A 27704-nucleotide genomic window follows, 5' to 3' on the forward strand; every position below is an offset into this window, starting at 1 on the left:
TCACATCTTACTTTTCCCTTCAAACCTGTTAGACCTACTCTACTTTTAGGCTGGATGTTAGGAAGAAGTTCTTCATAGAAAGAGTGATTGGCCATTGGAATGTGCTGCCCAGGGAGGTGGTGGAGTCACCATCACTGGAGGTGTTTAGGAAGAGACTGGATGGGGTGCTTGGTGCCATGGTTTAGTTGATTAGATGGGGCTGGGTGATAGGTTGGACTCAATGATCTCAAAAGTCTCTTCCAACCTGCTTAATTCTATTCTATTCTTTTCTGTGAAGGTTCCAGCCATGTTGATTAGGTAGTTTAAGTTTTCCAAATTAGCTGAAGTTCATATACCTAAAAGGTAACAAACCACCTGAAGTGCTTGGTTAGCAGGGAACTTCTGTGCTTGAATATGATTCAAGGAGCCAAGCTTAAGTCTTGCTAAGGTAAAACTCTTGGCCAACATATTTCTTAAATCTAGAACTCATGAAAATGCTACTAACAAATTTTCCCAAACCAACCAAGCAAACCCCAAACCAACCCAAAACCCCTAAACAAACAAAACCCAAACCAAGCCCCCACACAAACAAGAAACCCAAAGCCCCCCAAACAAAACACCAACACCCCCCCCCCTTCACCCCTTTCACATTAAACAGAATGCAACCTTTTAGAGAGTCTTGTGACCAGCATTCTCACCTAAAGGAAAATTCATCTAACTTGCTCAGGTTTTTAAAATCAAGATTGTTTTTCTCTCTATTCTAGTTCAGTCCCATAATACACACAAAGCTGTGCCCACAGTGGTACAGCACGTGGTGCTCAAGTTCTGCAGCCTGTATTCTTTACCTTTGGGGTTTTTTGTTTATCTTTAAATGGGAACACCATTTCTCAAGGAGCTAAGAGGAGACTGTGACTGACACAGCTAACAAAAAAGCTGTACTTACTGCATGGCAAAATAAAAGCAGGAAGAATACTTTAATGGCAATACCAAAGACAGCCTTGTAAGAGAACTAATCAATTAATAAAAAGACATCTGCTTTAGAAAAACTTGTCAAGCTATGCAAAAGTCAGAATGCAACAATCCCTTTGCCATAAAAATGCCTCATTTTTATTAAAAAGATAATAAATCCAACTAGCCCAATGCTTAAACTAGCTCACAATTTGCATTAATATATTAATAAATAGACATGGACAAAGCTATTTACTGCCAGCAGCTTTGCCACTGAGGAGTTGTATCACTTCTGTACTGCACACATCTCCTTGCAAAGTAAGGGTTTATACCTTCCAAGTGGGATTAGCAAACAGAAGTCTGGTTTCTTTAACCACAGAGTAAAATTTTTCTAGCTACAACAAAAGTTTGGTGAAGGGGAAGGAAAGCTTTTAACTTCCACCCTACCATTGCAGCAAGCCACTGACACTTGACTGCCTGTCACAACCCAGCAGCTGCACAGCTGGGTGCCTTTTAAAAAGGGTACTTATGCAGAACTACTAAAACCTTTTAGAGATAGAGGTCAGCACAGGACTTGTAATGAACGCTGCTGCAGTAATGCAAGGTGGTAGAGGTCTCAGCCCTCTGTAAAGTTTGAGTTTGCCTCCCCTGTGGCTTTTCTGTCATTGCAAGGCAGTCTAATATTAAAGCCTTATATTCTACCCATGCTAAAAATCACCTGATTATATTAATCTCAGCTTTTGTGACATTAGGTGTGATATAACAGTGTTTCCGTGCAGCCTGATCAGAACTTTAACCTATCATTCATCCTATTATGTCTCTACCTTGTTCAACAATCTGACAGTAAAAAACATTGCAATTAATTCCAAAAATGTAAGTGCTGTTTTGTAGTTTGGTTTGTTTGTTTTTAGAGGTTGCTTTCATTAAGCTCACCAAGCAAACAGTGTGCTGGTTCATGGGTCATCCTCAGCAGTGGCTCTGAACCAAATTCACTGATGTACATGACTTTCACAGAATCACAAAATTAACCAGGCTGGAAAAGACCTCAGAGATCATCAAGTCCAACCTATTACCTAATACTTAACACCATGACAACCAAACCATAGCTCCAAGTACCACATCCAATCTTTTTTGAACACCTCCAGGGACAGTGACTCCACCTCCCTGGGCAGCACATTCCAATGGCTAACAACTCTCTCTGTGAAGAACTTTCTCCTCACATCGAACCTAAACTTCCCCTGGCACGGCTTGAGACTGTGTCCTCTTGTTCTGTTGCTGGTTACCTGAGAGACCAACCCACACTTGTCTACAACCTCCTTTCAGGTATAGGTAGAGAGCAATAAGGTCACCCCTGAGCCTCTTCCAGGCTAAACAACCCCAGCTCCCTCAGCCTCTCCTCACAGGGCTTGTGCTCAAGGCTGTCACTGTCCTTAAATTGAGGGGCCTAGAACTGGATACAGTACTCAAGGTGTGGCCTAACCAGTGCTGAGTACAGGGGCAGAAGGACTTCCCTGCTCCTACTGGCCACACTATTTCTGATACAGGCCAGGATGCCATTGGCCTTCTTGGCTACCTGGGCACACCGCTGGCTCATGTTCAGCTGGCTGTCAATCAGCACCCCCAGGTCCCTTTCTGCCTGGTTGCTCTCCAGCCACTCCAACCCCAGCCTGTAGCACTGCATGGGGTGGTTGTGACTGAAGTACAGCACCCAGCGCTTGGACTTGTTAAATGTCATCATGTTGGACTCTGCCCATGTGTCCAGCCTGTCCAGGTCCCTCTGCAGAGTCCTCCTACCCTCTAACAAATCAACACCTGCCCCCAGCTTACTAATGGTGGACTCTATCTCCTCATCCAGATCATCAGTAGAGATGTTAAGCTAACTGCTTCACACACAGTGTGGCATCTATTTAAGGGCCTGTCTACTACAGGCTTGCAGTTCAACCCAAACATTATGCAACGCCTAGTTGCACACAAGTGCAGCTCTTGCACTCACCACAATTAAAAATCCTCTCCCTCACCAAAACAAATATGAAGCTAAATGTACCCTTTGGTTTTTGGAACACCGATCCCTGGGTTACACAAACCACACAAGCTAATTAGGCACATTCAGAGTTAGCCAACCACAGCTTTCTTTGCACTTTCATGGATGTGGACAGAGCATCTCTTCCTCTGGAGCTTCTCTCACTTCAAGTTGCCCATGGGGATACTAAGCTTACCTTTTCATCTTTTCACGCATATTACTCTGGGAACTCTACCTCATCCCTGCACTGAAAAGTTCCCAAACTCACAAATAAAGCAAATGCTAACTACTCTACACAGCTAGTTTTAGTCACCTGCCAAAAAAAAGTCTTATTGGAAAGATGTGATGCACCCAGACTATGGTTCATGAACCTTCCCTTACTTACCAACTACAATACATACTGTATAGTCACAGAAAGCAGGCTTCAGGGCTTACCCCTGTGACCATGGGGCATGTCCAACAAAACCAAGTGTCTCCATCTTAGCTGCCCTATTTTCAAAACCTCCAGTGATGTGAGGTTCCTTCGACCAATCTGGAGTAGTTCATTTTTCTTAGCTTAACTAAGTGTATTTTAAGGGAATTTTCCTAGTGCTGAACTTGCCAATAAATTGAACAGTCTGTGTCTGCCATCAGCATGGAGAGAAGTTTGTTTCTACCATCTCTATAGCAACTTTTTCCATATTTGAAGACTGTTTTCACATCTTCCTTGGATTAAAGATTACTTTTTATCTCTTTTTGGAGTACCTTCTGTCCTCCAGACTCTCTCCAGCTACTCCCCATTTTTCTCAGGTGCCCCACCACAGCCAGGTATTTCAGGTAAGGACTAACCATACAGAAGTACTACCAACACTCCTTACAGGCTACTCTGTTGATGTGTCCTACTGTAACAAGCATATTTCCTGCAACAAGTGAACAGTGCTCAGCTTGTCCTACTTTATATCATTACTGCCCCAAGATGCTTTATGCAGTAATAGCCACTCCCTTCTCTGTTAGTGCAGCTGACTATTTCTACCTAAGTTTAGTTCTTCACATTCCTTAGGATTTGAAAAACTTTCTCCTATTTTTTATTATCAGTTTCAACTCAAGTCTTGTCTGCCAGTCTGCTGCAGCCCTGTCAGCTTGGCATGCATTACCTAGATAAACAAAAATAACTTAATTACCACCAGAGGAGGACCTACCTCCACAGAAATGTTTTGGTGTCTTTTCTCCTCCCATAGCTTTTCTGTTAGAGCCACTTTCAGTTTGGAGACTTGCCACACAGAGGGATTTCTGAGGACACATTCCAATACCCTAATGAGCTTTCAAACATCTCCTGCTATTTAAAAATTAGTAATAAAAGCATTTGGTACAAATGGATTTCCTTCTGCTAAATGTTTTTTTCCTTTCAACTCGCAACAGTTTTCCAGTCACAGATCCATCATATTTTAGTGCAGCCCTAAAAGAAATGTCTATGCCTAACTTTGTAAAGTATGTTTTTATTTCTTTGTAACAGAGTTGCCTTCAGAATTATCTTGTGACAGGGTCATCATATCCTTCCTGATCATTGAGGCTTGTGTCACGTTTCCCAGTCAGAGAAGCCCTGCAGTTTTATAGTAATCTAAGTTTTTCCTGGGGACCTCCGCTGGTCATTAAGGCATTTAGCTTTACAGAGGCAAAGATAATGTTATCAATACTGGATGCTGGGTTTTGTTGTTGTCTGTGGTGTTTGTGGTTGTTTTTTTTTAAACTGCTCTAAAGTATTTTAGGCTTCATATACATTATATGCAGCATGTTGATGTAGAGATTTAGCTATCAATTCTTCAGGACGTTCTGGCTTGGCCTCTGAAACAACTCCAGCCTTTTCAAGCTTGTGCTCATACAAAGCCTTCATAATGTGTTTCAGGCTAAGTTACCTGTATATACAGGCTTGCTAAAAAAGAAACCTGTGAGTCCTGATAAATGTAGATCACATACAATTGTGTAAACCTCTCCCATTTAAATGTTGAATGGACATACATGACAAAACTGTTTGTTCTTTTCTCTTACAGTATTTGCAAACAGTATCTGGCATGCTGGTTTGGAAAAAAAAAAAAATATGTTTAATTGCATCCAGAAGATTACAGTAGAAAAGTGTTGGGGGTGAAGGATAAGGAGCCTTTCTTTTCATTCTACCATTCTACTGAAAGAGGAAAAAAAAGTTCTCATTCAAAAATAAAAAGTAATCCTTAGCAAGCTTTTGCAATGTTGTTTCCAAACTGTTCACTGAAACCAAAAGGAAGGGCCAAAACATGCTTGCCTTACTCAAGAATATATTCCCACTGGTATCAACAAGACTGACTATGCAAATATGGACAGCAAAGTTTGGCCCCAAATAAACTTCCCCATAACTAGGGAAAACACTAGTCACCAAAGTGCACTTAACACCAGAGTAGCTACAGTTTCTTTACACATGCACAGTTTGTGCGACACTTTGTACATGAAACTAGCCAATGGAATATAAATAAGCGTGCCGCTTCCTTTTAAATATGAACATTAATCATGAAGCACATTCACATTGTTGCCTTTCAAAGACCTTTTGGAAAAAAAATAAAAAAAAAAGAGGAAAAAAAATAAAATAAAAACACCTTCCCCAAAGTAACCTGGAACATGTTGTTAAATACAGCACACGAGAACGGTATTAATGTAGAAGAACTTTCACACACAAAACTGGTATTTGCTGTATAGCTGGAGTGACTTATGAAAATCCCAAGAAAAGACAATCCTCTCACCAGGAGAGGAAGGTAATGGTTGTAGTGTTAATTCAGTTTCTTCTGCAGAGGCTTCTTTTTATCTTCAGCATTTTCAGGGCTGAAGTCAGTACAGATACCATTAGGAGCAGAAAGAGGTGAAGTCTCCAAGCTACTCTCAGCTCCCATCTGATCAGCATAGAGATAGTCTTCTGCAAAGTGTGGGTACAATTCAGCAAATCTGTAGAACTCGTCTAAAAAAAAATAATTAATGAAGTGTTGTTACATTGAATTAGCTGTTTGAAACAGAAGGACACTAAATTTGAATACTTAGACACATCCATTACGTGATCACTTTGGAGATAAAGAGCAGCGGTTAACATACTGTTATCCCCATAACTTGTTTTAGTTTCTCAGCAGTTTACCACATCCCCCAGAGCTGAGATGCCACCAAGAGTAATCTAAGCCCTTTTTAAAACTCTTCAGACCAGAGCTTAGCTTGTATGGTGAAATAGTGAACAGTATCAGGTTTGCATTAAAATGCATGAGGAGCACCACATACCCTGACATAGCATCTCACTATTCACTGGGGAAAGGGCACAAGCCCTCCAGCTGAGCAACAATGAACAGCCAGAGCAGTCATTTCTGGAAGTCTTTTGCAAACATGCCATTCAATGCTTTGCACTCATAATTAATTTCAATCTAACAGTTCTGCTTTCAAGATTTCAGCATTTAAAAGCCCTAGTATTTCAGAGAATAATATTATGGTAAGAGAATTTGTAACATTGGGGGGGAGGAATAAAAGAGATTTTTATGTGAGATATCAATAAGACTACAACAAGCAAGGTTAGTGGCTGGGGGAGCAGGGAATCCTTAACATCAAGAAGTAACATTTTGTGTTTAAAAAAAATAAGTATCAGACATTGAAGTTTTGTCACAATTTGCCCATATGACTGTTTATTCAGATCTTATTTGAACACAAGATACCCAAGACATAAGATGCTATTCTTATAATGTAAATTGACACTGGAAAAACCTGGATGTGAGCATTATCACTAACTCAGTCACCTACCACGTATCTCTCACAGCCCACTCAAATTCACTGTCACATCCCAGAAAAGCTCATGATCAGACAATGCTGTGAGCTTCTTGCAGTGCAGCACAGATCACATCTGAAGTACCTTTTCAAAAGCAGTGATGTCTTGTTACTCCTGGTACAAATGGAATGATGTGGAAGAAGGGAACTACAACAGCTTTCCCTCTGCCACCCTTCCCTGGGATCATGTGCTTGTCTCAGTATTGCAAACGGCAAGGACTGTCATTTGGCTCCCAGGGGCATGGAAGTTGCAGTCAGCCCTGCCTCTGAACTGTTGCAAAGGGACAGGTGGGGAGAAGGCAATAAACACAACTTCATCCTTTCACAAACAAAACAGAGGATTCTTTATCCTTAGTTTACACGGATCTAAAGTATTTTGGATCCTGGAACTTCAGCAAAAGCTGATGATGTTCAGCTCACAAAACCCAATGCTATCATCTACACCGAAAAACCTGCATGGTACAAGTTGATTGATCATACAAATTATGAAGTCTTCAGGTGAAAAAGATAACCAAGCTACCTTAAATCTTTCAAACCACACAACTTTTTCTTTTGATAACATTCAAGTTCAACTGTGATGCATCTGACCTTTTTCCACAAGGAAGCATAGGACATTATTTTATATTTCAGATGCTTAACAGGAGTAGCAGTTGCAATAACACATTTGAAATGCTTGAGTGCGAGCTGATTCACCAGAAATAAAACAGCTAAGCACATTCAGTGAACCCAACCCAGTACGTTATTTTTCTGCTGCTAACAAGGAGAGAGCAATCAGCTGTCAGCCTTAAGTGGCCCTGGCCTGCAGCAGGAACATGAAAGCATTCCCTTTTTTCAAATGGAGGCTTTAATATCATCCCAAATATCTGCTACTTCTTGTAACAACACAAACTGTGCACATCATAATGACTGTGAAATGCCAGCTTTTCTGGGGAAAGCTCATTCTGATAGTTAGCCTAAGGTAAGACAAGCATAAAAATTTCAACCAACAGTACCAAAGCCTTACAATCCCATTAAGCAGAGTTCTTTTTTGTACTGTAAAGACTGAATATTTCCTGCAAGTGCCATTCTAAGAAATTCTTTTAAAAAGCTGCTGTTATCTTTTCAGAAAAGAAATTCAGCAAATCCCTTAAAGCAGCTGTTGATCCCACAAGTACAAGTCTATATCCACATCAGCATCCTGACAATGCTACCAGGATACTTCAATGTTCATAGAATCAACAAGGTTGGAAGAGAAGACCTCACTAAGTCCAACCTGTCACCCAAAATCTCATGACTACTAGACCATGGCACCAAGGGCCACGTCCAGTCCCCACTTGAACACCTCCAGGGATGCCAACTCCACCACCTCCCTGGGCAGCACATTCCAATGGCTAACAACTCTCTCTGTGAAGAACTTTCTCCTCACATTGAGCCTAAAATTCCCCCAGTGCAGCTTGAGACTGTGTCTACTTGTTCTGGTGCTGGTTGCCTGGGAGAAGAGACCAACCCCCTCCTGGCTACAACCTCCCTTCAGGTAGTTGTAGACGACAATAAGGTCTCCCCTGAGCCTCCTCTTCTCCAGGCTAAACAATCCCACAGGGCTTGTGCTCAAGGCCTCTCCCCAGCCTCGTTGGCCTTCTCTGGACATGTTCAAGAGTCTCAATGTCCTTCTTACATTGAGGGGCCCAGAACTGGACACAGTACTCAAGGTGTGACCTAACCAGTGCTGAGTACAGGGGCACAATGACTTCCCTGCTCCTGCTGGCCACACTATTCCTGATGCAGGCCAAGATGTCATTTGCCTTCTTGGCCACCTGGGCACACTGCTGGCTCATGTTCAGCACACTATCAATCAGTACCCCCAGGTCCCTTTCTGTCCGGCTGCTCTCCAGCCACTCTGACCCCAGCCTGTAGTGCTGCATGGGGCTGTTGTGACCAAAGTCCAGCACCTGGCACTTGGACTTGTTGAATGCCATCATGTTGGACTCTGCCCATCTGTCCAGCTGGTCAAGGTCCCTCTGCAGAGCCCTTCTACCCTCTAACTGATCAACACCTTCTCCCAACTTGGTGTCATCTGCAAATTTACCGATGATGGAGTGAATGCCCTCAGCCAGATCATCAGTGAAGATACCAAACAGGATGGGGCCCAGCACTGATCCCTGGGGGACACCACTAGTGACTGGTAGCCAGCTGTTTTGTTAGTTATTACTAATTTTTTATTAGTTCTGGATCCAACTGAAAAACCTTAGATACCAGGGAGGATTGAAGTGAACAGCATAATGTTTCTGGGTGATCTGAATAGGTAGACATTTTGGGTCTGAAGATATTAAGGAATATTTATCAAAGTTCTACAGAGCAGAGCCCAGAGAAAAGTGCTTGGGATCCCATGTGCCTCATTCATCAGAAGCATGAGATGAGGTGATGTAGGATGAATGAGTTATTCCAGCATGTAATCACCAGTCTCATCTTGGAGCTCAACCTTAAACCAACTGTGAAACATTAGAATCAAGGAAAGGATCACCGCCGTCATTTGCCTGGGAATAAAGTAATTTTGCTTCCTGCCCCTACTAAGAGGAAGAAGACAAAAGGGAGGTAAGAAGGTGAATCTAAACCTCCCCAGGTGCAACCTGAGGTGCTTTCTTCCTGTCCTACCACTTGTTACTAAGGAGATGAGACCAACATCCACCCCGCTACAATCTTCTTTCACATATTTGTAGAGAGCGATAAGGTCTCCCCTCAGCCTCCTTTGCTCCTGACTAAACAATCCCAGTTGCCTCAGCTGCTCAGAGAACCTGTTCTTCAGACCCTTCGCCAGCTTCATCGCCCCTTCTGGACCTGGCTCAAGCACCTCAATGTCTCTCCAGTAACGTGGGGCCCAAAACTGACCACAGTACTCAAGGTTTATTTGGCACTGGTGAAGCCACAAGGGGCTTCACTTCCCTACTCCTGCTGGACACACTATTCCTGACAGAGGCCAGAATGCTGTTGGCCGCCTTGGCCATCAGTTGGCTGTCGATCAATCCGTCCAAGTCCCTCTCTACTGGGCAGCTTTCCAGCCTTTGACTCCCAGCATAATTTATTTACTCAGATCTCCCTGTTTTTCAAAAGCAACTTTGTCTCCAAATAATGTGCATATTGAACAGTTACATATGCCTCATACCACTATGTAGTGATCATACCCCTTCATTTCCCCCTCTACCTCTCCTCTATCCCCTCTTACTCCTCCCACTTGTGGCTTACTTAAAAACATTTTCCCAGCCTGTTTTTAAGTGTAGAAAATCTTGTATCTCCCTGTATTCTGGAAGGGCAGAAACAGTGGGGAACAAATGCCAAGAGACAAAACAACAGGACAGAGAGAAGACAGCTTTCTTACAAATACATATTCGCATACATGGAACACAGGAGGGAATATGCTGGAAGAGCTAATCCATGTATTGCCTGACTTGATGTGGAAGGGAAAACCTCTGAAAACATGTAAATGTGACACCTGATATTGAAGGTGAAACTTACCTTTGAAAAACATGTTTGAGTTTGCTTTCTGTGCAGTGCTTTTATCAATATTAAAGACAAGCAAGGTGAGGTTTAGTAGAAATAACTGGTTTGTATAGTAACAGGCATTCAAACAGCTTTGACATTGTGTGACAGTTCAAATCCACTTATAATACTTACCATATGTAATCTCTCCCTTTTCTTCTTCATCTACAGCTCTAAAAAGATGTGTCACATCAATCTGTGACACACCCATGGCAGTCTTCAGAATATGAGCTAGATCCTCTTCTGTTATAGTTCCATTTTCTGATTGGTACAGCTACGAATCAAGACAGCAAGGTAAGTCATGGCAATGCTGAACACTTAACCTCTCTGAGCAGCACCACCCTAAGAAGTGCAAAATGTAATTTGGTATTGGAAATTCTAGTCACTTTCAGATCAATGTGATCCACAAGGGACTTCTGATGAGCCTGGGCAGAAGACAGCATCGATTGTTAGTTGCCTGTATATGCTTATAAAGTAAAGCTTGCTAAATTCAGAGAAAATTATGTTTACATGCCTAAACACTGGAATTTGTGACAGTCAGGGAAATGACTGTTTAGCACTCATATGCTTTGCACATATGTGATTCAGAGTATTTTTTTAGACCACTGAACTACATGTCCAAACTCCAAGACAGTCTATGGAATCAGGAGACAGATTTAGGTCAACCTAAAGCAGATACCATCAGATGTGAAACTCCTTTTCTTTAGCCAAATCTAACTGGTCTGACAGGCAGTTTGCAAAAACAGCATTGTATTAATCACAAGAATGCTACTCCATGCAGTGATGGGCTTAGTTTTCTACAGCTACTTGTTCTAAAACAATAATTTGCACATCCTTAAGTCCTGATGCAAACAGTTCCCTCTCAAAGAGTTAGCTTTACTACTGGCAGGAGACCGATAACTAAAAATAGTTGTCCATAGCCTCATTTTATCATCGTGCTTGGACAGTATTTTCCCCTGAAAAAATGACCCAAGTATGTCAAAACATCTGTATCAAGTACAGCTTCATTAAGCTTTCTAAAATAGCCTAACTTGACCATGTAATGGAAATTAAGATAAGAGTATTTGAAACATCCTTGTGTCGTTTTCAAGCATGACAACACTGCGAACATTGAACCATGTGAAAGAATGCTGCTTTGCAAACTTCCTTTTGGTTTCTCTACACCATTGAGAAAGTAGGAACTAACAATATTGAAGAGAATGGGCATAAGGATGTATTTTTCACACAAGCAGAAGTTGCTGTCATGGGACAGCATGCCTCAATGGAATTAAAAAATAAAAGAAGTCATCAGAAAGAAAATATTTACAACAGTCATGCTCAGACCAGGAGTCTTGTCTTGCCCTGACTAGTGCTTAACCTGCACTGTTTTCTAAGGAGCAGGGGCAATAACACCACACTTGTTTAATAAGGTTCATTGTATTTTCACAGATCAAGTATTCTGAAGGTGATACTTGATGGTAAGGCTCACAAGCATCATACTGGCAAGATTTACAACACCCTTTAGCTTCCTTAGCAATTGGGATGGGAGGATGTGTAGCACTTGCACTTGATTACTATAATCCTCCCTTCTAATTGTTCCCTGCTTTAGAACTCGGGTGGCTCAGTGTCTTCTACCTTTCAAGATCTTCAGCCATACACAAAACACTTCCACTTTGAAAACTTGTTCAGCTATGTGAAATGTTGCACTTTATCCCCAAAAACAAATGACAAAGCCCTTTGGGGAAAGTGGCACCGGTACCTGTTCAAGGTCACACACTGAGAGAGGAGAGGAGGAGACTCAGGGGTGACCTTATTGCTCTCTACAACTACCTTAAGGGAGGCTGTAGACAGGTGGAGGTCGGTCTCTTCTCCCAGGCAGCCAACACCAGAACAAGAGGACACAGTCTCAGGCTGTGCCAGGAGAGGTTTAGGCTGGATGTTAGGAAGAAGTTCTATACAGAGAGAGTGATTGCCCATTGGAATGGGCTGCCCGGGGAGGTGGTGGAGTCACCATCACACAGTATCACAGTATCACAGTAACTAAGGTTGGAAGAGACCCCAAGGATCATCAAGTCCAACCTGTTCCAACAGACCTCACAACTAGATCATAGCACCAAGCGCCACGTCCAATCTCCCCTTGAACACCTCCAGGGACGGTGACTCCACCACCTCCCTGGGCAGCCCATTCCAATGACGAATGACTCGCTCAGTGAAGAACTTTTTCCTCACCTCGAGTCTAAACCTCCCCTGGCACAACTTGAGACTCTGTCCCCTTGTTCTGGTGCTGGTTGCCTGGGAGAAGAGACCAACCCCCACCTGGCTACAACCACCCTTCAGGTAGTTGTAGAGGGCAATGAGGTCGCCTCTGATCCTTCTCTTCTCCAGGCTAAACAATCCCAGCTCCCTCAGCCTCTCCTCATAGGGCTTGTGCTCAAGGCCTCTCACCAGCCTTGTTGCCCTTCTCTGGACACGTTCAAGTGTCTCGATGTCCTTCCTAAACTGAGGGGCCCAGAACTGGACACAGTACTCAAGGTGTGGCCTAACCAATGCAGAGTACAGGGGCACAATGACCTCCCTGCTCCTGCTGGCCACACTATTCCTAATACAGGCCAGGATGCCATTGGCCTTCTTGGCCACCTGGGCACACTGCTGGCTCATGTTTAGGCGGGTGTCAATCAGCACCCCCAGGTCCCTCTCCGTTTGGCAGCTCTCCAGCCACTCTGTCCCCAGCCTGTAGCTCTGCATGGGGTTGCCGTGGCCAAAGTGCAGCACCCGGCACTTAGACTTATTAAATGCCATCCCATTGGACTCTGCCCATCTGTCCAGTCGGTCAAGGTCCCTCTGCAGAGCCTTTCCACCCTCTAACTGACTAACATCTGTTCCCAACTTGGTGTCATCTGCAAACTTGCTGATGACTGACTCAACCCCCTCATCCAGATCATCAATGAAGATGTTAAAGAGGATGGGGCCCAGCACTGATCCCTGGGGGACGCCACTGGTGACTGGCCGCCAGCTGGATGTGGCACCATTCACCACCACTCTCTGGGCTCGGCCCTCCAGCCAGTTCCTAACCCAGCACAGAGTGTTGTGGTCCAAGCCATGAGCTGACAGCTTAGCCAGCAGTTTACTGTGGGGGACGGTGTCAAAGGCCTTGCTGAAGTCCAGATAGACTACATCCACAGGCCTCCCCACATCCACCAGACGGGTCACCTGATCATAGAAGGAGATCAGGTTGGAGAGGCAGGACCTGCCCTTCCTAAATCCATGTTGGCTGGACCTGAGCCCTTGGCCATCCTTCAGGTGCGCAGTTATTGCCGCCAGGATAATCTGCTCCATCACTTTCCCTGGCACTGAGGTCAGGCTGACTGGTCTGTAGTTTCCAGGTTCCTCCATCCGTCCCTTCTTGTGGATGGGGACCACATTGGCCAGTTTCCAGTCACTTGGGACCTCTCCAGTGAGCCAGGACTGGAGGAAAATGATGGAGAGCGGCCTGGCCAGCTCATCTGCCAGCTCTCTCAGCACCCTAGGATGGATCCCATCCGGTCCCACGGACTTATGGGTGTCCAAGTGGCTCAGCAGGTCCCGGACTGAGGACTCATTGGAGGTGTTCAGGAGGAGACTTGATGGGGTGCTTGGTGCCATGGTTTAGTTGATTAGGTGGGTTGGATTGGTTAATATGTTGGACACCACGATCTTGAAGGTCTCTTCCAACCTGGTTTATTCTATTAATTGTGGACTTGGAGGTGCTAGGTGTTAACAGCTGGACTTTTCTAACCTGAACAGTTCTATGAATCAGTGATTTATGAACTGGTTAGATTCCTCAATGGCTCCCAATAAGCTACATGAGTGTCTTTCTGTATACAAACCCAGAACAGGGGGTAAGAAAAGATTAAGAGAAAAAGTAAAGATGAAAAAGATTCTCTCTCCCTTTTTTCCCTAGAACATGGTGAGCAAAATTTCCTCAAGACTTTTTTTTCCAGCCCTTCCAATCATCACTAGCAGGATAAAATTAACCACACCTACTGTCTTCTGCTGAGTGCTTCCCCTTCTTAATACATGCCTAGAACTTCTTTAAGTTCTACAGTTTACTTAGTATGTTGCAATTATCCAGGGAACTCAAAATTATGTATTATGCGTTGCAGAATGGAGCAGATAGTGAAGAACAGAAATTGTTTAAGAAACAATTCTATTATGTTTAGGTGCTTCCAAAAAGCAAATAGCTGCCCAGCCTTAGCTCTTCTTCCTCTAAAACGCTGCACATTATACATCATGGCAGCAGCACTTCACCAAAATACTGCCCAAAAGCCACCTTCAAGTTTACTTTAACCTTTTTCATTTCACTATGAAGACACAGGACCTGACCATTTTTCCATGCCATTATATAGATCAAATAGATTAAGTAAGTGCAGAGACCTTTCCCTCAGAAGTAGCAGTAAGTAACAGCTATTAGAGGCAGATTTCCCCCAAATTTGCAGGAACTACATATTTTTGTTCCTCCCTCCTTTGTCAAATTTGTATGATACCAGACAATCATAGTATAGTATCATAGTATCAGTCAGGGTTGGAAGGGACCACAAGGATCAGCTAGTTCCAACCCCCCTGCCATGGGCAGGGACACCCCACGCTAGATCAGGCTGGCCAGAGCCTCATCCAGCCTGGTCTTAAACATCTCCAGGGACGGGGCCTCAACCACCTCCCTGGACAACCCATTCCAGGGCTTCACCAGTGTCATGGTGAAGAACTTTCTCCCCACCTCCAGCTTCATTCCATTCCCTCTAGTCCTATCACTACCTGAGATCCTGAGAATTCCCTCCCCAGCCTTCTTGTAGGCCCCCTTCAGATACTGGAATTAGGTCACAAGGGTGAGAATGATAGATGTGGACACTAAACATGTCGAGGAGCCTCATTTCTTTAGCAACAAGCATAATTAAGTGAACAAAAGAGAAAACAACTGCTCAATAAGGCTGCCATGTAGAGTCATGGAACTGAATATTCTTGACTCCATGCATTCACTAGTGAAGACAGCATCATGAGTTAGCACTTTTTAGATTTAATAACACCAAAGACCATATGAGTTTAAGGATAAGATGATACAGGATACAACAGAGTTTACATGTTGGAATAACAATATTAAAGAAACTAATTATAAAAGTAATAAATCAAGGGGTCAGACAAAACTACTGGAGTGGCAAATACTAAGTATTGCTGCTGTCACTTTCCCAAACCCCCTGCATTAACTGTCTATGCTGGTGCTACCACAAGTGACGGAGTCTAGAACACAATCAGGAGCACTTCTGGGAAGCATCAAGTCTGGGCACAGACTGCAGGACCAACATGGAAATGTGGTAAGACTAAGAGGGAAAGAAAACTTACCAAGAAGACAGAAGAGGGTAAAAATATTAATCTCTATTTACACGTAGGAAAAGGTTTTAAATATTGTATTAACTTGAAAAATAAGATATGATGGAAACATTGAAGTGGTAAGTATGATTCATAAACCTTTAGCTTAGAGGAATACAAAGGACTTCAGGTTTGAGACTCAATGTGCTGAAAAGGAATTTACCAGAGTTCCACAGACATCAGTTTCAAACGGTGAACTTCCATAATTTTAGACAACTTAAATTGGAGTTTATTCCCTCTAAAGATTGCCTCTTAATCTAACCTCCCTTTAATGTTATTTTAAAGTGGAACAAGGGTATTAGAAAGGCATAAGAAACAAGCTTCTGTTAAGTCTAATAGCAGTATTAATACTTACATAGAGGAAGAAAATGCTGCTTACCTGAAATGCCAGCTGAATTGTTTCCAGGGTTTTGGATGGCTTACAGACAACTGACAGAGCAATGACAAATTCCCGAATGTCAATGGTGCCATCTTCATTCTGTGAAGGAAAACCTCACCTCAGAATACTGCAGTTTGTCTGAGAACTTTCCTAAATAACTAGCAGTTGCAAAAAAAGGCAAATATATTCAGAAAGATCATTACATATGTTGCTCCAAAAAAACACAGTCTCGAAGTGGAATTAGATCAGAGCAAGAACCTGGGTCATCACAGCTCTGCAGGCCCTTGTCAGTGTCAGTCAGAAGTATTATTTCAAATATTCTTGGAAGAGAGTGCTACTACTGCCACTCTTCACTTGCATATTTAAGACTTCTATGTTCCAACATCTGAATTATCAGGTTGAAATTAAAACCAGAGAAGCAGAAGGCAAATTAGCCTAATTTAAGTCCTGAATAGATGATATGTACTCTTTGGTCTATGAGAGCACACTGTGGACATATTTGCCTCCTGATCTAAACAGAACCTTGGGCAGACAAAAGACAACAGACACATTCCCATTCTGACTGATTGCCAGATGAATAAAGACTAGCTCATTTGCCAAGTTCCTAGGTCCATCAGGTTTCAGGCATCTGAGAAGAAAAAAGTGATTTGTTTACAAGGTAAGCGAAGTATCAGCTGATAGCCATTGCATTCACATGTAAGAAGCAGCAGCAAAAGCTTAATCTGAAGGCATCTTTCTTCCTCTTCATATTTTGCATCTAGAGAGAAAAATCAGTTTTGTTCAACTGACACACCTTTTTACTTCTACCTGAATGAATGCTTTATTTAGTTGATGATAGATGCTCTTACTTTGGTGAAAGGGAAATGCAGTAGTCAAATACTGCGGTGATGGGCTCAAAAGCCTTTAGCCCGAATCAGGCCTCAGTGAATTCATCTGGAACAGAATTCAGCCACAGCAGACTTTACCAGAACCAGCACAGTTTTAAAAGACATTTCTTACCTCATCAAAAAGTGCAAACATGCTTTCTAATGTGTGAGACTCTGGAAATTCCAAGTATGCTGCAAATTCTTTAAGATCAACTTTGTCTTTTTCCATTTTCATGGCACTTGTTGCATATTTATCAAGATCATCTTCAAGTGTTTCTGGCTTCAGCCTAGAAAGTGTATTATTTTTGCATGTTATAGAAATAAACCCAGTTTCAACAATACAAATTTCAAGGTGCCAAATGAAGCAATGGATGATCAATGGTGCAAAACATTACAAAATCTGGAATCAGAGTTACTAAACAACTTTTATAATAAATAATGTATTCTTGTAATTTTAAGGCTCCTATCAGTTCTGGAACTCTATTAGAAATTACTGCAAGGGTTTAGGAATCCTGGTCACAACCCTGTATCCTTTATTCTACCTTGATTATAAACTGTATGTGTAAAGCAGTTCAACATGAATAAGAAATGTAGCCTAGAGCTAGCTAATAAATTCCAGGCATGGAGAACTAGGTGGGATTTAGGTCACCTGAATATGGCTGTATCGTAGGACAGTAATGTAAACCAATTAGGTTTCCAAATTTACTAATGTCACTGAACAGGAAAGACCTGATGCATCTTCCCTAAAAGAAATCAAGGATTACATAATAGTGATTATACTGTTAATCCAGTTTGTCAGTCCTCATTTTTCACATTCAATTCAGAGCTGGACACCATTAGGAAGTGATGCAAACTAAGTTACAGCAGCTAATGTGGCTACAGAAATTCCCTCAGTCCTTCCAATTGCAAAACCAGATTTTGACTGATGAACAGCTTTGTATTTATGCAAATATCTACTGCATAGTTCTCAGGGTTGGTTTGTTTGTTGTTGCTGTTTTTTGCTAAGTCAAGCTTCCTGTTTTAACTGTGGGGGGAAAAAAAGTCTTACTATGAATATAATGAATGGTGCTGTAGGTATGTGGGGGAAAGTAAATTCCCTCCCTAACACAACATCAAATCCTGATTCACAGGTTTCCTCTAAACTGATTTAGGGTAAGGTAATGTGGGCAACCAAACTTTTCAGCTTGAAGACCAAAGAAGGTAATGCAGTCCTCTACAATAGTCTCCTGCAGTTTTCTGTTTTGCAGTTTGCTGCTGCAGACAAGGAAAACCAGCTTGGACTCCTCATCAGCTTCCTCTCAGGGACAAGAATGAATAAAATATTTAATATCAGCATTCTAAGGAGCTTCTGAAAAAAAGCTAAGAGCCTTTCTGATAGGAAGATTATCTGATATGTCAGCTCCAGGCCCTGATTCACTGTCCTAAACAAAAAAGGAAATTAAAAAACCCACACTATTTTAAAAGTAAACCCACAACTGCTATGCTGTCTGCAGTTATCTAAACTGACTTACTAAAAATGTACTAACTAAACACCACCAAGCCCTGTATTTCTGATTTATAAGACCTGCACATGAAAGAATTCTTCCAGAAACCCATGGCCCTACAGAACATTCATATATTCTCCATCTTGGCATTAACACACCTCTATCTTCTGTCATATGCATTATAAAAGGAGCTGCAAGCATTCATTTTCCATGATTAAGTAGAAAAGTAGCAGGAACAACGACAACAGAATCCACAGAGGATTTGAAATGAACACAGAACTCAGCTTCTCACTTGCAGGAGTATATCTAAGAAGTGTCTGCAGATAATACATCCTCACTGCAGTAGCTGAAATGGATTTTAAGGATGGTTAGGATGAGGACCAGCTGGCATTCAAATCCTCCCCTGCGATAAGCCACCACTGACACAGAATACGCAGTCTTAACATCTGTCTCTAAATCAGAGAGGCTTGATTTGCAATGAACTAACTCAAAATTCACCTTCTGGAACTGAGGGAGTGCTTGTTTGGCGACAAGTGTTCGAGAATTGTGACGTTTCCTATTCACCAGTCAATTAACTCTTGAAGACCTAAATGGTGTGAAGGCAAAACCTTGTATGGCAAATCATATGGCTTACCATGAATCTTACAGACATCTTGGATTTGGTACACATAAAAAGAGATGTGAGCCTATCTCAAAAAGGCCATATGGATCAATGAGGCAAGCTTACAGCTTCAGCCCGAGTATCACTGCATTGTACTCCTGCTAATCCGAGGCTCACTTTCAGAATCAGAAAGTAATTATGTGTAGATGACCATGACCTACTATGCTGACGTGTTTTAAAAGCCAGGTGTTCCAAATCCCACAACAGGTTCCAAACCAACGTGAAATGGATTGAGTGTCTCAATTTGTTTGAAATTGTTACTTTTATCCCAAGGGAGGCTAGAAAAACTGGAAAGCCAACAGATGTCTCTGCTCCTGAAACCATGCTTGTTCAGCTAATGGTTTCCATGTATGATCTAGGCTTTATGGTATATAACCTTATTTGCTGTTGTGGTATTTTACTTTGCTTCCCAAGGCCAGTGTGCACTGCAGAACAAAAAGTCATTTCTGAGTCCCTGAAAATGAAAAGGGTGTTTTTCAAGATTAACAGCTGCCAACATGGAATTTTTCACAGCAGACTTTACAAGGAAAATCAAATCCCTGAAGGTAGCATATTTTCAGCATAATTACCACTATTTTCAGCAAGTAAGAAGTCTTACCCTCCTCTTAAAGCTAGTTTTAGCTGCATTTGACTACTTAAAAACAAACTCCTTTGAGTGCTGGGAACCTGCCAAAAACCTTCTAGTGTCTCACAGATGGAAGTTGCATAAGAACAGCTGGATCTTGGAGCTAGCTACTGTAAATTGCAAACTCAGTGAAGTATGCCCTAAGCCAGAAAAGCATGATACATTATTTCATGCCTGCTGATGGATTTCTGTGCAGCTTCTTGTCCTAACAGAGAAAGCACGCTGAACATCTGCAAAACTGACCTGAATACTCTGTTGGGCTTTGCCTTGATCCACAAGGCGGGGGCTATCTTGATTGGTATTTTCTGTGTTAAGCCCTGATTTGTGATCACCTCCTGTAATGGGCAGTATTGCTTTTGTCTTGAATACTGATGGACAACATCCTCCAGAGATTAGGGGTTTTTTTGGGTTGCTATAGATGATCTCTGAACAATGAAGTCATGCCTCTGTTAGCTGTGAACAGTTACTACTGTGGGTATGCAAGGCTTTACCTATAGTTTGGACCACTATTTCAGGCACATAGAGACAGCAGAAGCTTCCAATGTACTCTGGATGGCAAAGGCTGTTGAGCAAGAATAGACAGGCACCTGGCCTATGAAGTAATTATCTTTTCCTTGCAGATGATACAAGTCTATAGGGGCATTACCTAGTAGGATCCTCATGGCCAACTGGGTAATACTGGAGGGTAGTAAAAATGGAACTGCTGTTCAATTAATTTTATTCTTACCAGAATACAATGAGGTGTGATATACTAGTCTTAGAGAACTAATTCAACACAAGAAGGTTTACTAACTGAATTTCACCAGGGACAGGCAGTGTATGAAGAGGTAAAACCTGAAGGTTTGCTAAGGGTAGGCATCGCTAGTACCCACCACACAGGTACACATCAATAATATTCACACTCAGGAAAGCAATGGAGATAGTTCAGGACTCAAAAAGAAGTCCATAATAAACTGCTGCCCACTGTTAAAATTACTAAGAGTAATTCTACTGAGAAAGCTAAGAAACCTGCAAGGCAAGAAGAAGGGATTTCTATGAAATCTGACCTGAAATGTGTGATTTGGTTCAAGCCATGCCTTTTAAAAGAAGTGGACACCATCAGCAAAGCCATACTGTCTTCAAGGAAAAGTACGAAGAACCTCGGAGTCTGTTTTACACCAGATCAAGAACCAAACAAATCTTCACTATGATACCATATTTTGTTCTTGCTGTACTTTCTGTATTTATTGCTTTCTGATGCACAAAGTGGAAGCCAACTTCCACAAGTATTAGGGCTGCCTAGCCTCCTTTAAAAAAAATTAGAAAAGATATGAAAATCTTTAAAGAATACTTGCCCAAAAAAACCTCAAATGAGTAAGAACAAGTATAAAACAGAGACTGAAACAGAGGGATGAGAGCGACATCCACCCTGGCAAGATGTTCCAAATTATATTGGGAATTTTATAAGTCAGAGATTTGGGGAAAAAACAGCCAGGAAGCAATTAAGTCAATAATGCAGTTGCAGAGTACTGAATGATAATGAACTGAAGGATAGACACAAAACAAGAGAAAAAGATCAGTAAAAACCCCTCAAAAAACAAACAACAAAACCAACTCAAACCAAACAACCCCCCAAAAGATCCCCCCCCCAAACCAAGAGCATAAAGCAACAGATTATCCTTAATCTGGTTAAAGGTTATCAATACTTCATCTAACCCCTAAAAGATACAAAAGGCCTGGATCACTAAAATCACTTGAGTAAAGTTTCAAGTTACATCAAGACATGACTTTATAAGCCTTATCTAACACTATCACTTGGTATCTTCTCATTTAGATGGGAATATGTGCTATATTTAGCTTGTTTTATGTGGGGTTTTTGTTTGGTTGGTTGTTTTTTTCAGAGAGGAGAAAAAGCAAAGAATTAAAACTGAGAATTGCAACTTTAAACAAAAAAAGGAAATAATTTGACTGAAAACTACAAATTCCTGGAGGACCTACTGATGGCCTAACCAAGCCATTGTTCTGTTAGAAAGGGAAAGCTATTAAAGCCAGAAGGTCCTTCTAGTCCATGGGCAAAGTGAATGCAGGAATTAGAATGAACAGAAGTTTGAGACAATAGGAACAAATAAATTCAAATCAAAACTTCAGGATCTCCTTGAAGTCAACTACCCTAAAGCAACTCATAAAACATATCTCATAAAAAAGATGCAGATGAGATTTAATTATACTGTATTAAGATGTTCTCAAGGGGAAGACATTCAAAGAGGTCTTTAGAAAGTCACAAAATCCAAACAAGCTTTAATGCCTAGAACATGGTAATAGATCCAGTCAAAGTAAAAATAGTGAATCACTTTAAACAGTGGGGTAATTAATTGTGGAAGTTCTCAACTGAAGCAGAGCATTTACAATGTATGAAAGCTACAATAAAGACAGCACATAGCTTTGTAGTAAGTTCATTGGTCAGCCATGGACTATCAAGCTCAACAGAAGCATAATTGCTTGAGCACTAATGAATACAGAATTTGAGAAGATGAGACTGGCATCAATTGATCTCATCAATACAGAAGTCATTTCACCAGAGTTCAGTAAGAGGCAGCTGAGTTTCAGCCAGCTGTGACTTGGCAGCTGTACAGCTATGATAACAGAGTCCAAGCTCTTCATTAGATGAAGCATAAGAACTCAGTGCTGTGGCTGAATGGCTTCTGGATTGGATCCCATCCAGCTAATCACAGACTCAATACATAATATTGAAGAGAAAAATATACATGTATGCATATATATCTAGATATATAAACGTGAAGAGAAATCTCTCCAGTACAGCAAATTGAGGTGTAACTTGATTTCAAAGAATCTAAAGAACCTAAGCCTTACTAAAACAATTTTGTATTTAAAACTAGATGGTACCTTGAAAGTATGTTATTACTCAAAACCAAGTATTAAGAGTGGATGAAAAATCCATTGGATAAAATTTACTGTTCCTGTCATTTAGGGATGTGATTGGATGATCTTAATGCTTCCCTGGCCTCAAAACCTTTGCATAAGCAGCAAAATGACTGCCATCACCATCAAACATGCATTAGAGATTAAGTCATATTACAATCTTCATCCAATTGTGCCAGAAAAATGCCATAATAGCCTTCCTACTGGCACATACCCAAATCAGGACAGGGTAATATTTCACCAATGTACAATTGCTCCAATGAGACAAAGAACTTTTGGGTTATGGAGAACTTAATTCACAAATGCATGTAATCATTTTAGAGGCCAAAACAAAAACCCTGGAAAAGCGTAATTTGAAAGAACAGCTTTAAATTGAGCAGAGAAAAACTAGACAATTTAAAAAGAGGATTAAACTGAATCCCAGGATTATCAAGTGCATAAGAGACAAACATGGGTTTTGGGGGGTTTTGTTTGTTTGGGTTTTGGTTTTTAGTATGGTAAATTCAGAACCTTTGGAACAAGGCAGGAATCTTTGTTTCTTCTCAGAAGTCCCTCCTGTCCTACTGGAAGTATTTTCAGATGAAGGCCTTGACAGTTAATATATGCTTGTCATCTGAATGGGTAATGTATACTGCCCTACATCCCTTGTTCCCTAATGAATCTTTCTTTCAATTTATGTACACAAACTGGAAGTTTAAGGAAAAAAAATAGTGAAAGGAAATAAAACAGACTGGAAATATGAAACTGTGCTCTGTACTTTCAGGTGAGAGTAAAAAAAAAAAAAAAACAAGGAAAAGGGTGTTTGTACATTAGAGCAGTCAACAGGGTGATTACAGGATAATTTAGTTTGTGGCAGATGAGAGGAGAAATGGGAGAAAAGGTGGAAACAGCAGCAGTAAGTTGAACTACGTGGTTTATGTGAATTTTTTCACTGTTTGCTAAAGCTTCTCTGAAGGGTAAAGCCAGAGAGATATGAAGCTGTAAGAAGAGAGGAGCCAGACTGCAAATATTCAGCTACAGTTTCATTAGAAAGTCCATCTAGCAGTGACGTACCCAGAAGATCAACCACTTCTTCATGATTCTTGTGGAAGGGTGACCCCTCTGCCCACACCCAGTCGCCAAGACTGCAGTGGCAGCACTGTTGTGCCTTCATAGATGTCCCAAAATAGGGCAAATGACTCTTAACTGTATCAAAGGGACTCTGATCTCAAAGGTCTTTTCCAACCTGGTTAATTCTATTCTACTCTAAATAGGAGGAATCCTACAGTATTCCTGACCGTTTTCATGAGGAGCCTTCTAAGCTCTCAGTGTGCACTTGCAGCCTGGAAAGCTAATCAGATCCTGGGCTGCATCAAGAGAAGTGTGGCCAGCAGGGCAAGGGAGGTGATTCTCCCCCTCTACTCAGCTCTGGTGAGACCCCACCTGGAGTACTGCATCCAGTTCTGGAGCCCCTATTACAAGAGGGATATGGAGGTGCTGGAACACATCCAGAGAAGGGCCACGAGGATGATCAGAGGGCTGGAGCACCTCTCCTATGAGGACAGACTGAAGGAGTTGGGGCTGTTCAGTCTGGAGAAGAGAAGGCTCTGAGGTGACCTCATTGTGGCCTTCCAGTATCTGAAGGGGCCTGCAAGAAGGCTGGGGAGGGACTTCTCAGGGTATCAGGTAGTGATAGGACTAGGGGGAATGGGATGAAGCTGGAGGTGGGGAGGAAGTTCTTCACCATGAGAGTGGAGAAGCCCTGGAATGGGTTGTCCAGGGAGGTGGTTGGGGCACTGTTCCTGGAGGTGTTTAAGCCCAGGCTGGACGAGGCTCTGGCCAGCCTGATGTAGTGTGGGGTGTCTCTGCTCATGGCAGGGGGGTTGGAGCTAGATGACCCTTGTGGTCCCTTCCAACCCTGACTGATACTATGACACTTCAGACACACTCTGCTCACTTGTCAGACTGAAAATAGGAATTTTACAACCTAGTCTACTCAGTAGGATCCAGGGGTGGTGCTTACAAGTGGAGAATAGTATTGACTGAATTTTATACTAATGTTTCCTCAATTGCAAAATGATGACACGCCATAGATAGTAAAAAATGCAATCTTGCTATATGAAGGGAAAACTATATAAACACACATATAAAATCAAAATGCACCTTACATATGAATATTGTGTATGCTCACCCAAGGCTTCTCACAAGCTTTGCAAATTCTAAGAGACACGTGTCTGCAGGCAGACGAAGCTGTCCTTCAGCCAAGGCTAGCTGACAATCTTCATATGTATAGTCTGTCACTGAAACTCCCAATGCCCTTGAATAAACCAAAGAAACAGTAAGCAAGACAGTCTTAGAAAACTAAGCAGAATTATCACTTTTTTATAGCAAGAAATTCTGTAACAATTATGCTCTCTTCTGAAGAGCTAAGGAAGCACACACTAAAGAGAGTTCACATACAAAGGATGAACTATGGAAACTCTACCCAGTGTTGAAAATCGATTCTGACTTTGTGAGTACATGAAGACATCAAAGAACGCAAGGGGAAAATTAGGTAAGTACATAGACTTTAAATGCTTTCACAGAAGTGAACAATGAGGTTTTCAAAATTAATCATCTACAACAGAACCACAGATTAATAATTACATTAAATATCTTATTAGTACTCTAACATATTTAATAAATGAATACAATAATCACCTGAGCAGAACTGTTACCTTCAGATACTACTAAAATTATCCAACAGGCAACATCTATCTATAAAGAATGGCTAGAACAAAGTATAAAAAAAGCAAGTAGAGTTAAACCCCAAGCAAAGTTATTTTAAAGTATATGATGTAAGAAAGACAGAAGAAAAAATACTCTCAATTTTTAAAATGCCAAACAATTAAGAATTCATTTTTGCTTTACTTGTAACTCGATCCTCTGTAGTAATAGTATCACCAGAAGATATTTCAAGGAAATCCTAATATTGCAGCTGCACTGCATTTGCTGTGGCAAAGCTGAGAGAGAGAGACACTTTGGTTTGGAAAAGGCATTAAAAAGAAATTCAGTGTACAAATGCTGAAGAGACAATCTAGAAAGCAAACATTGCTCCATCTGCCACGTTCTCCATGATACTTGGCTTTATTCATATTAGTACAAAGCATTACCTCATTGTGTAGTCTTTTCTAGTTTGAAGTCCTCACTACATTTTTGTTTCTCCTTGACTTGCTTTCATTCTTTGTATCAATAGGTTTTTCTACCTTGCTACTAACCACCTGTTTAAATCTGTTAAGTTAATATACAGTAATGGCAAGATTGATACAGAGCCCTAAGGCATGCCACAGTCATTTAGACTTCATGATGAAAACTCTGCATTCAATTCTATGCTTCATTATAGACAGTTTGATCTGTAATGGCAGTTAGTTCTCATGCAATAACCAGTTAATTTCTGTTAAGTAGCCTCTTCCCCAGAATCTTCTTACAAGACCTTTGAACACCACTGTAAATAACCTAAGTGAGTTCTCGTTGATCCACCAATTAATTGTCAAAATAGGAATTCAAATACATGCACTTAACATTAAAGCTACTCATTATTGTTTCTCTTTAAGGATGAGAAAACAGAATCTTCAGGAAGCACACCTCACTAATAGATATTCAAGCTCAAAAAGTATCAATTGTGTTTAAAAATTAGGTATTATTTATAATCTACTTATGGAATAATACAAGGACATAAAGGGCAGTGATTCTGGATGAACAGCCTCTCCCTTGCATGCAGGAAAACCAGGAAGGACCAAGAGGAAAATCCCAACTGAACCAAAGTACACTGAAAAGGCATCAGAAAATCAGATGAATGATCCTAAGCAATTGAGTTCCTCCAAATCCTTCTTGAGCTGTTCCTGTTTCATCACTCTACTCCTCCTATGAAGTATCCTAGTAATAGCTGCAAATCAGTAAACCAACTTAATGGAATGGACAAGAGGTTCTTGTGATATGCATTCATCCCATAGACTTATGGTTAAGACAGTAATGAATATCGTGTAAAATGATTCAAAACTCCCCCATGCTGTGGGGACTTAAATCCATTTCAAAGTTCCATTTGCCTTAGATCAGGTAGTGCAAGTTTTGTCGACACTTACATCATAAGGTATTCAACACAGCATGACAATATAAAATATGGAAGAAAAAACATGGTGGATGAAAGGAGAGTTTATCCTGCCAGTTTAGATTACTTCCTATTCTCTTCTTTTGTATTGTGTGGGCACTAGATCACCCTTACAAACTTCTAAGCAGAGCATCCCTGTGGAGAAGGACTTGGGAGTGTTGGTGGATGAAAAGCTGAATATGAGGCACGAATGTGCACTTGCAGCCTAGAAAGCCATGACAACCTGGGCTGCATCAAAAGATGCATGGCCAGCAGGTTGAGGAAGGTGATTCTGCCCCTCTGCTTCGCTCTCCCAACACCATACATGGAATACTGTGTCCAGCTCTGGGGCCTCTAAAAGAATAGCTTAGGAACCTTTTGGAGCAGGTCCAGAGGAGAGTCATAGAATAGAATAAACCAGGTTGGAAGAGACCTTCAAGATCATCGCGTCCAACCCATCAACCAATCCAACCCACCTAAACAACTAACCCATGGCACCAAGCACCCCATCAAGTCTCCTCCTGAACACCTCCAATGATGGTCACTCCACTACCTCCCTGGGCAGCCCATTCCAATGGGCAATCACTCTCTCTTTTTAGAGATGAGCATGGGGCTGGAGCACCTCCCCTGTGACAACAGACCGAGAAAGCTAGGGCTGTTCAGCCTTCTAGTGACCTACCAGTACTTATAAGAGGCCTACAGAAAAATAGGGAGAGACTCCTTATCAGGGAGTGTAGTGATAGGGTGAGGAGTAACAGTTTCAAATTGAAAGAGGGTAGATTTAGGAGGAGGAAATTCTTTACCGTGAGAGTCATGAGATGCTAGATCAGGTTGCCTAGAGAACTTGTGGACACCCTCAACCCTGGAAGTGCTCAAGGCCAGGTTGGATGAGTCTTTGAGCAAGGTGTCTCTCTCTGCCCATGGCAGCAGCAAGTTGGAACTAGATGATCTGTAAGGTTCCTTCCAACCCAAACCATTCTATGATTCTTTGTCAACTGTCAGTGAAATAGCTGACCTCTAGAGCA

At 41.6% G+C, this 27704-nt stretch overlaps 1 protein-coding gene across 1 annotated transcript in view; it reads right to left on the reverse strand.

Moving 5' to 3' along the window:
* Positions 1-5552: 5552 nt before the first annotated feature.
* Positions 5553-27704, reverse strand: part of LPCAT1 (lysophosphatidylcholine acyltransferase 1) — a 67379-nt gene continuing 45227 nt past the window's right edge. The window contains exons 10-14 of the mRNA XM_054164306.1: positions 24745-24870; positions 17019-17172; positions 16020-16118; positions 10397-10535; positions 5553-5906 (exon numbers count right to left, since the gene is read on the reverse strand). Coding sequence (XP_054020281.1) covers positions 5722-5906; positions 10397-10535; positions 16020-16118; positions 17019-17172; positions 24745-24870 — 703 coding nt within the window. The 3' untranslated portion in view covers positions 5553-5721. The remainder of the gene's footprint in view (positions 5907-10396; positions 10536-16019; positions 16119-17018; positions 17173-24744; positions 24871-27704) is intronic.

Source organism: Dryobates pubescens, chromosome 9, assembly GCF_014839835.1.
Source record: "Dryobates pubescens isolate bDryPub1 chromosome 9, bDryPub1.pri, whole genome shotgun sequence".
Classification (NCBI taxonomy): Eukaryota; Metazoa; Chordata; class Aves; order Piciformes; family Picidae; genus Dryobates; species Dryobates pubescens.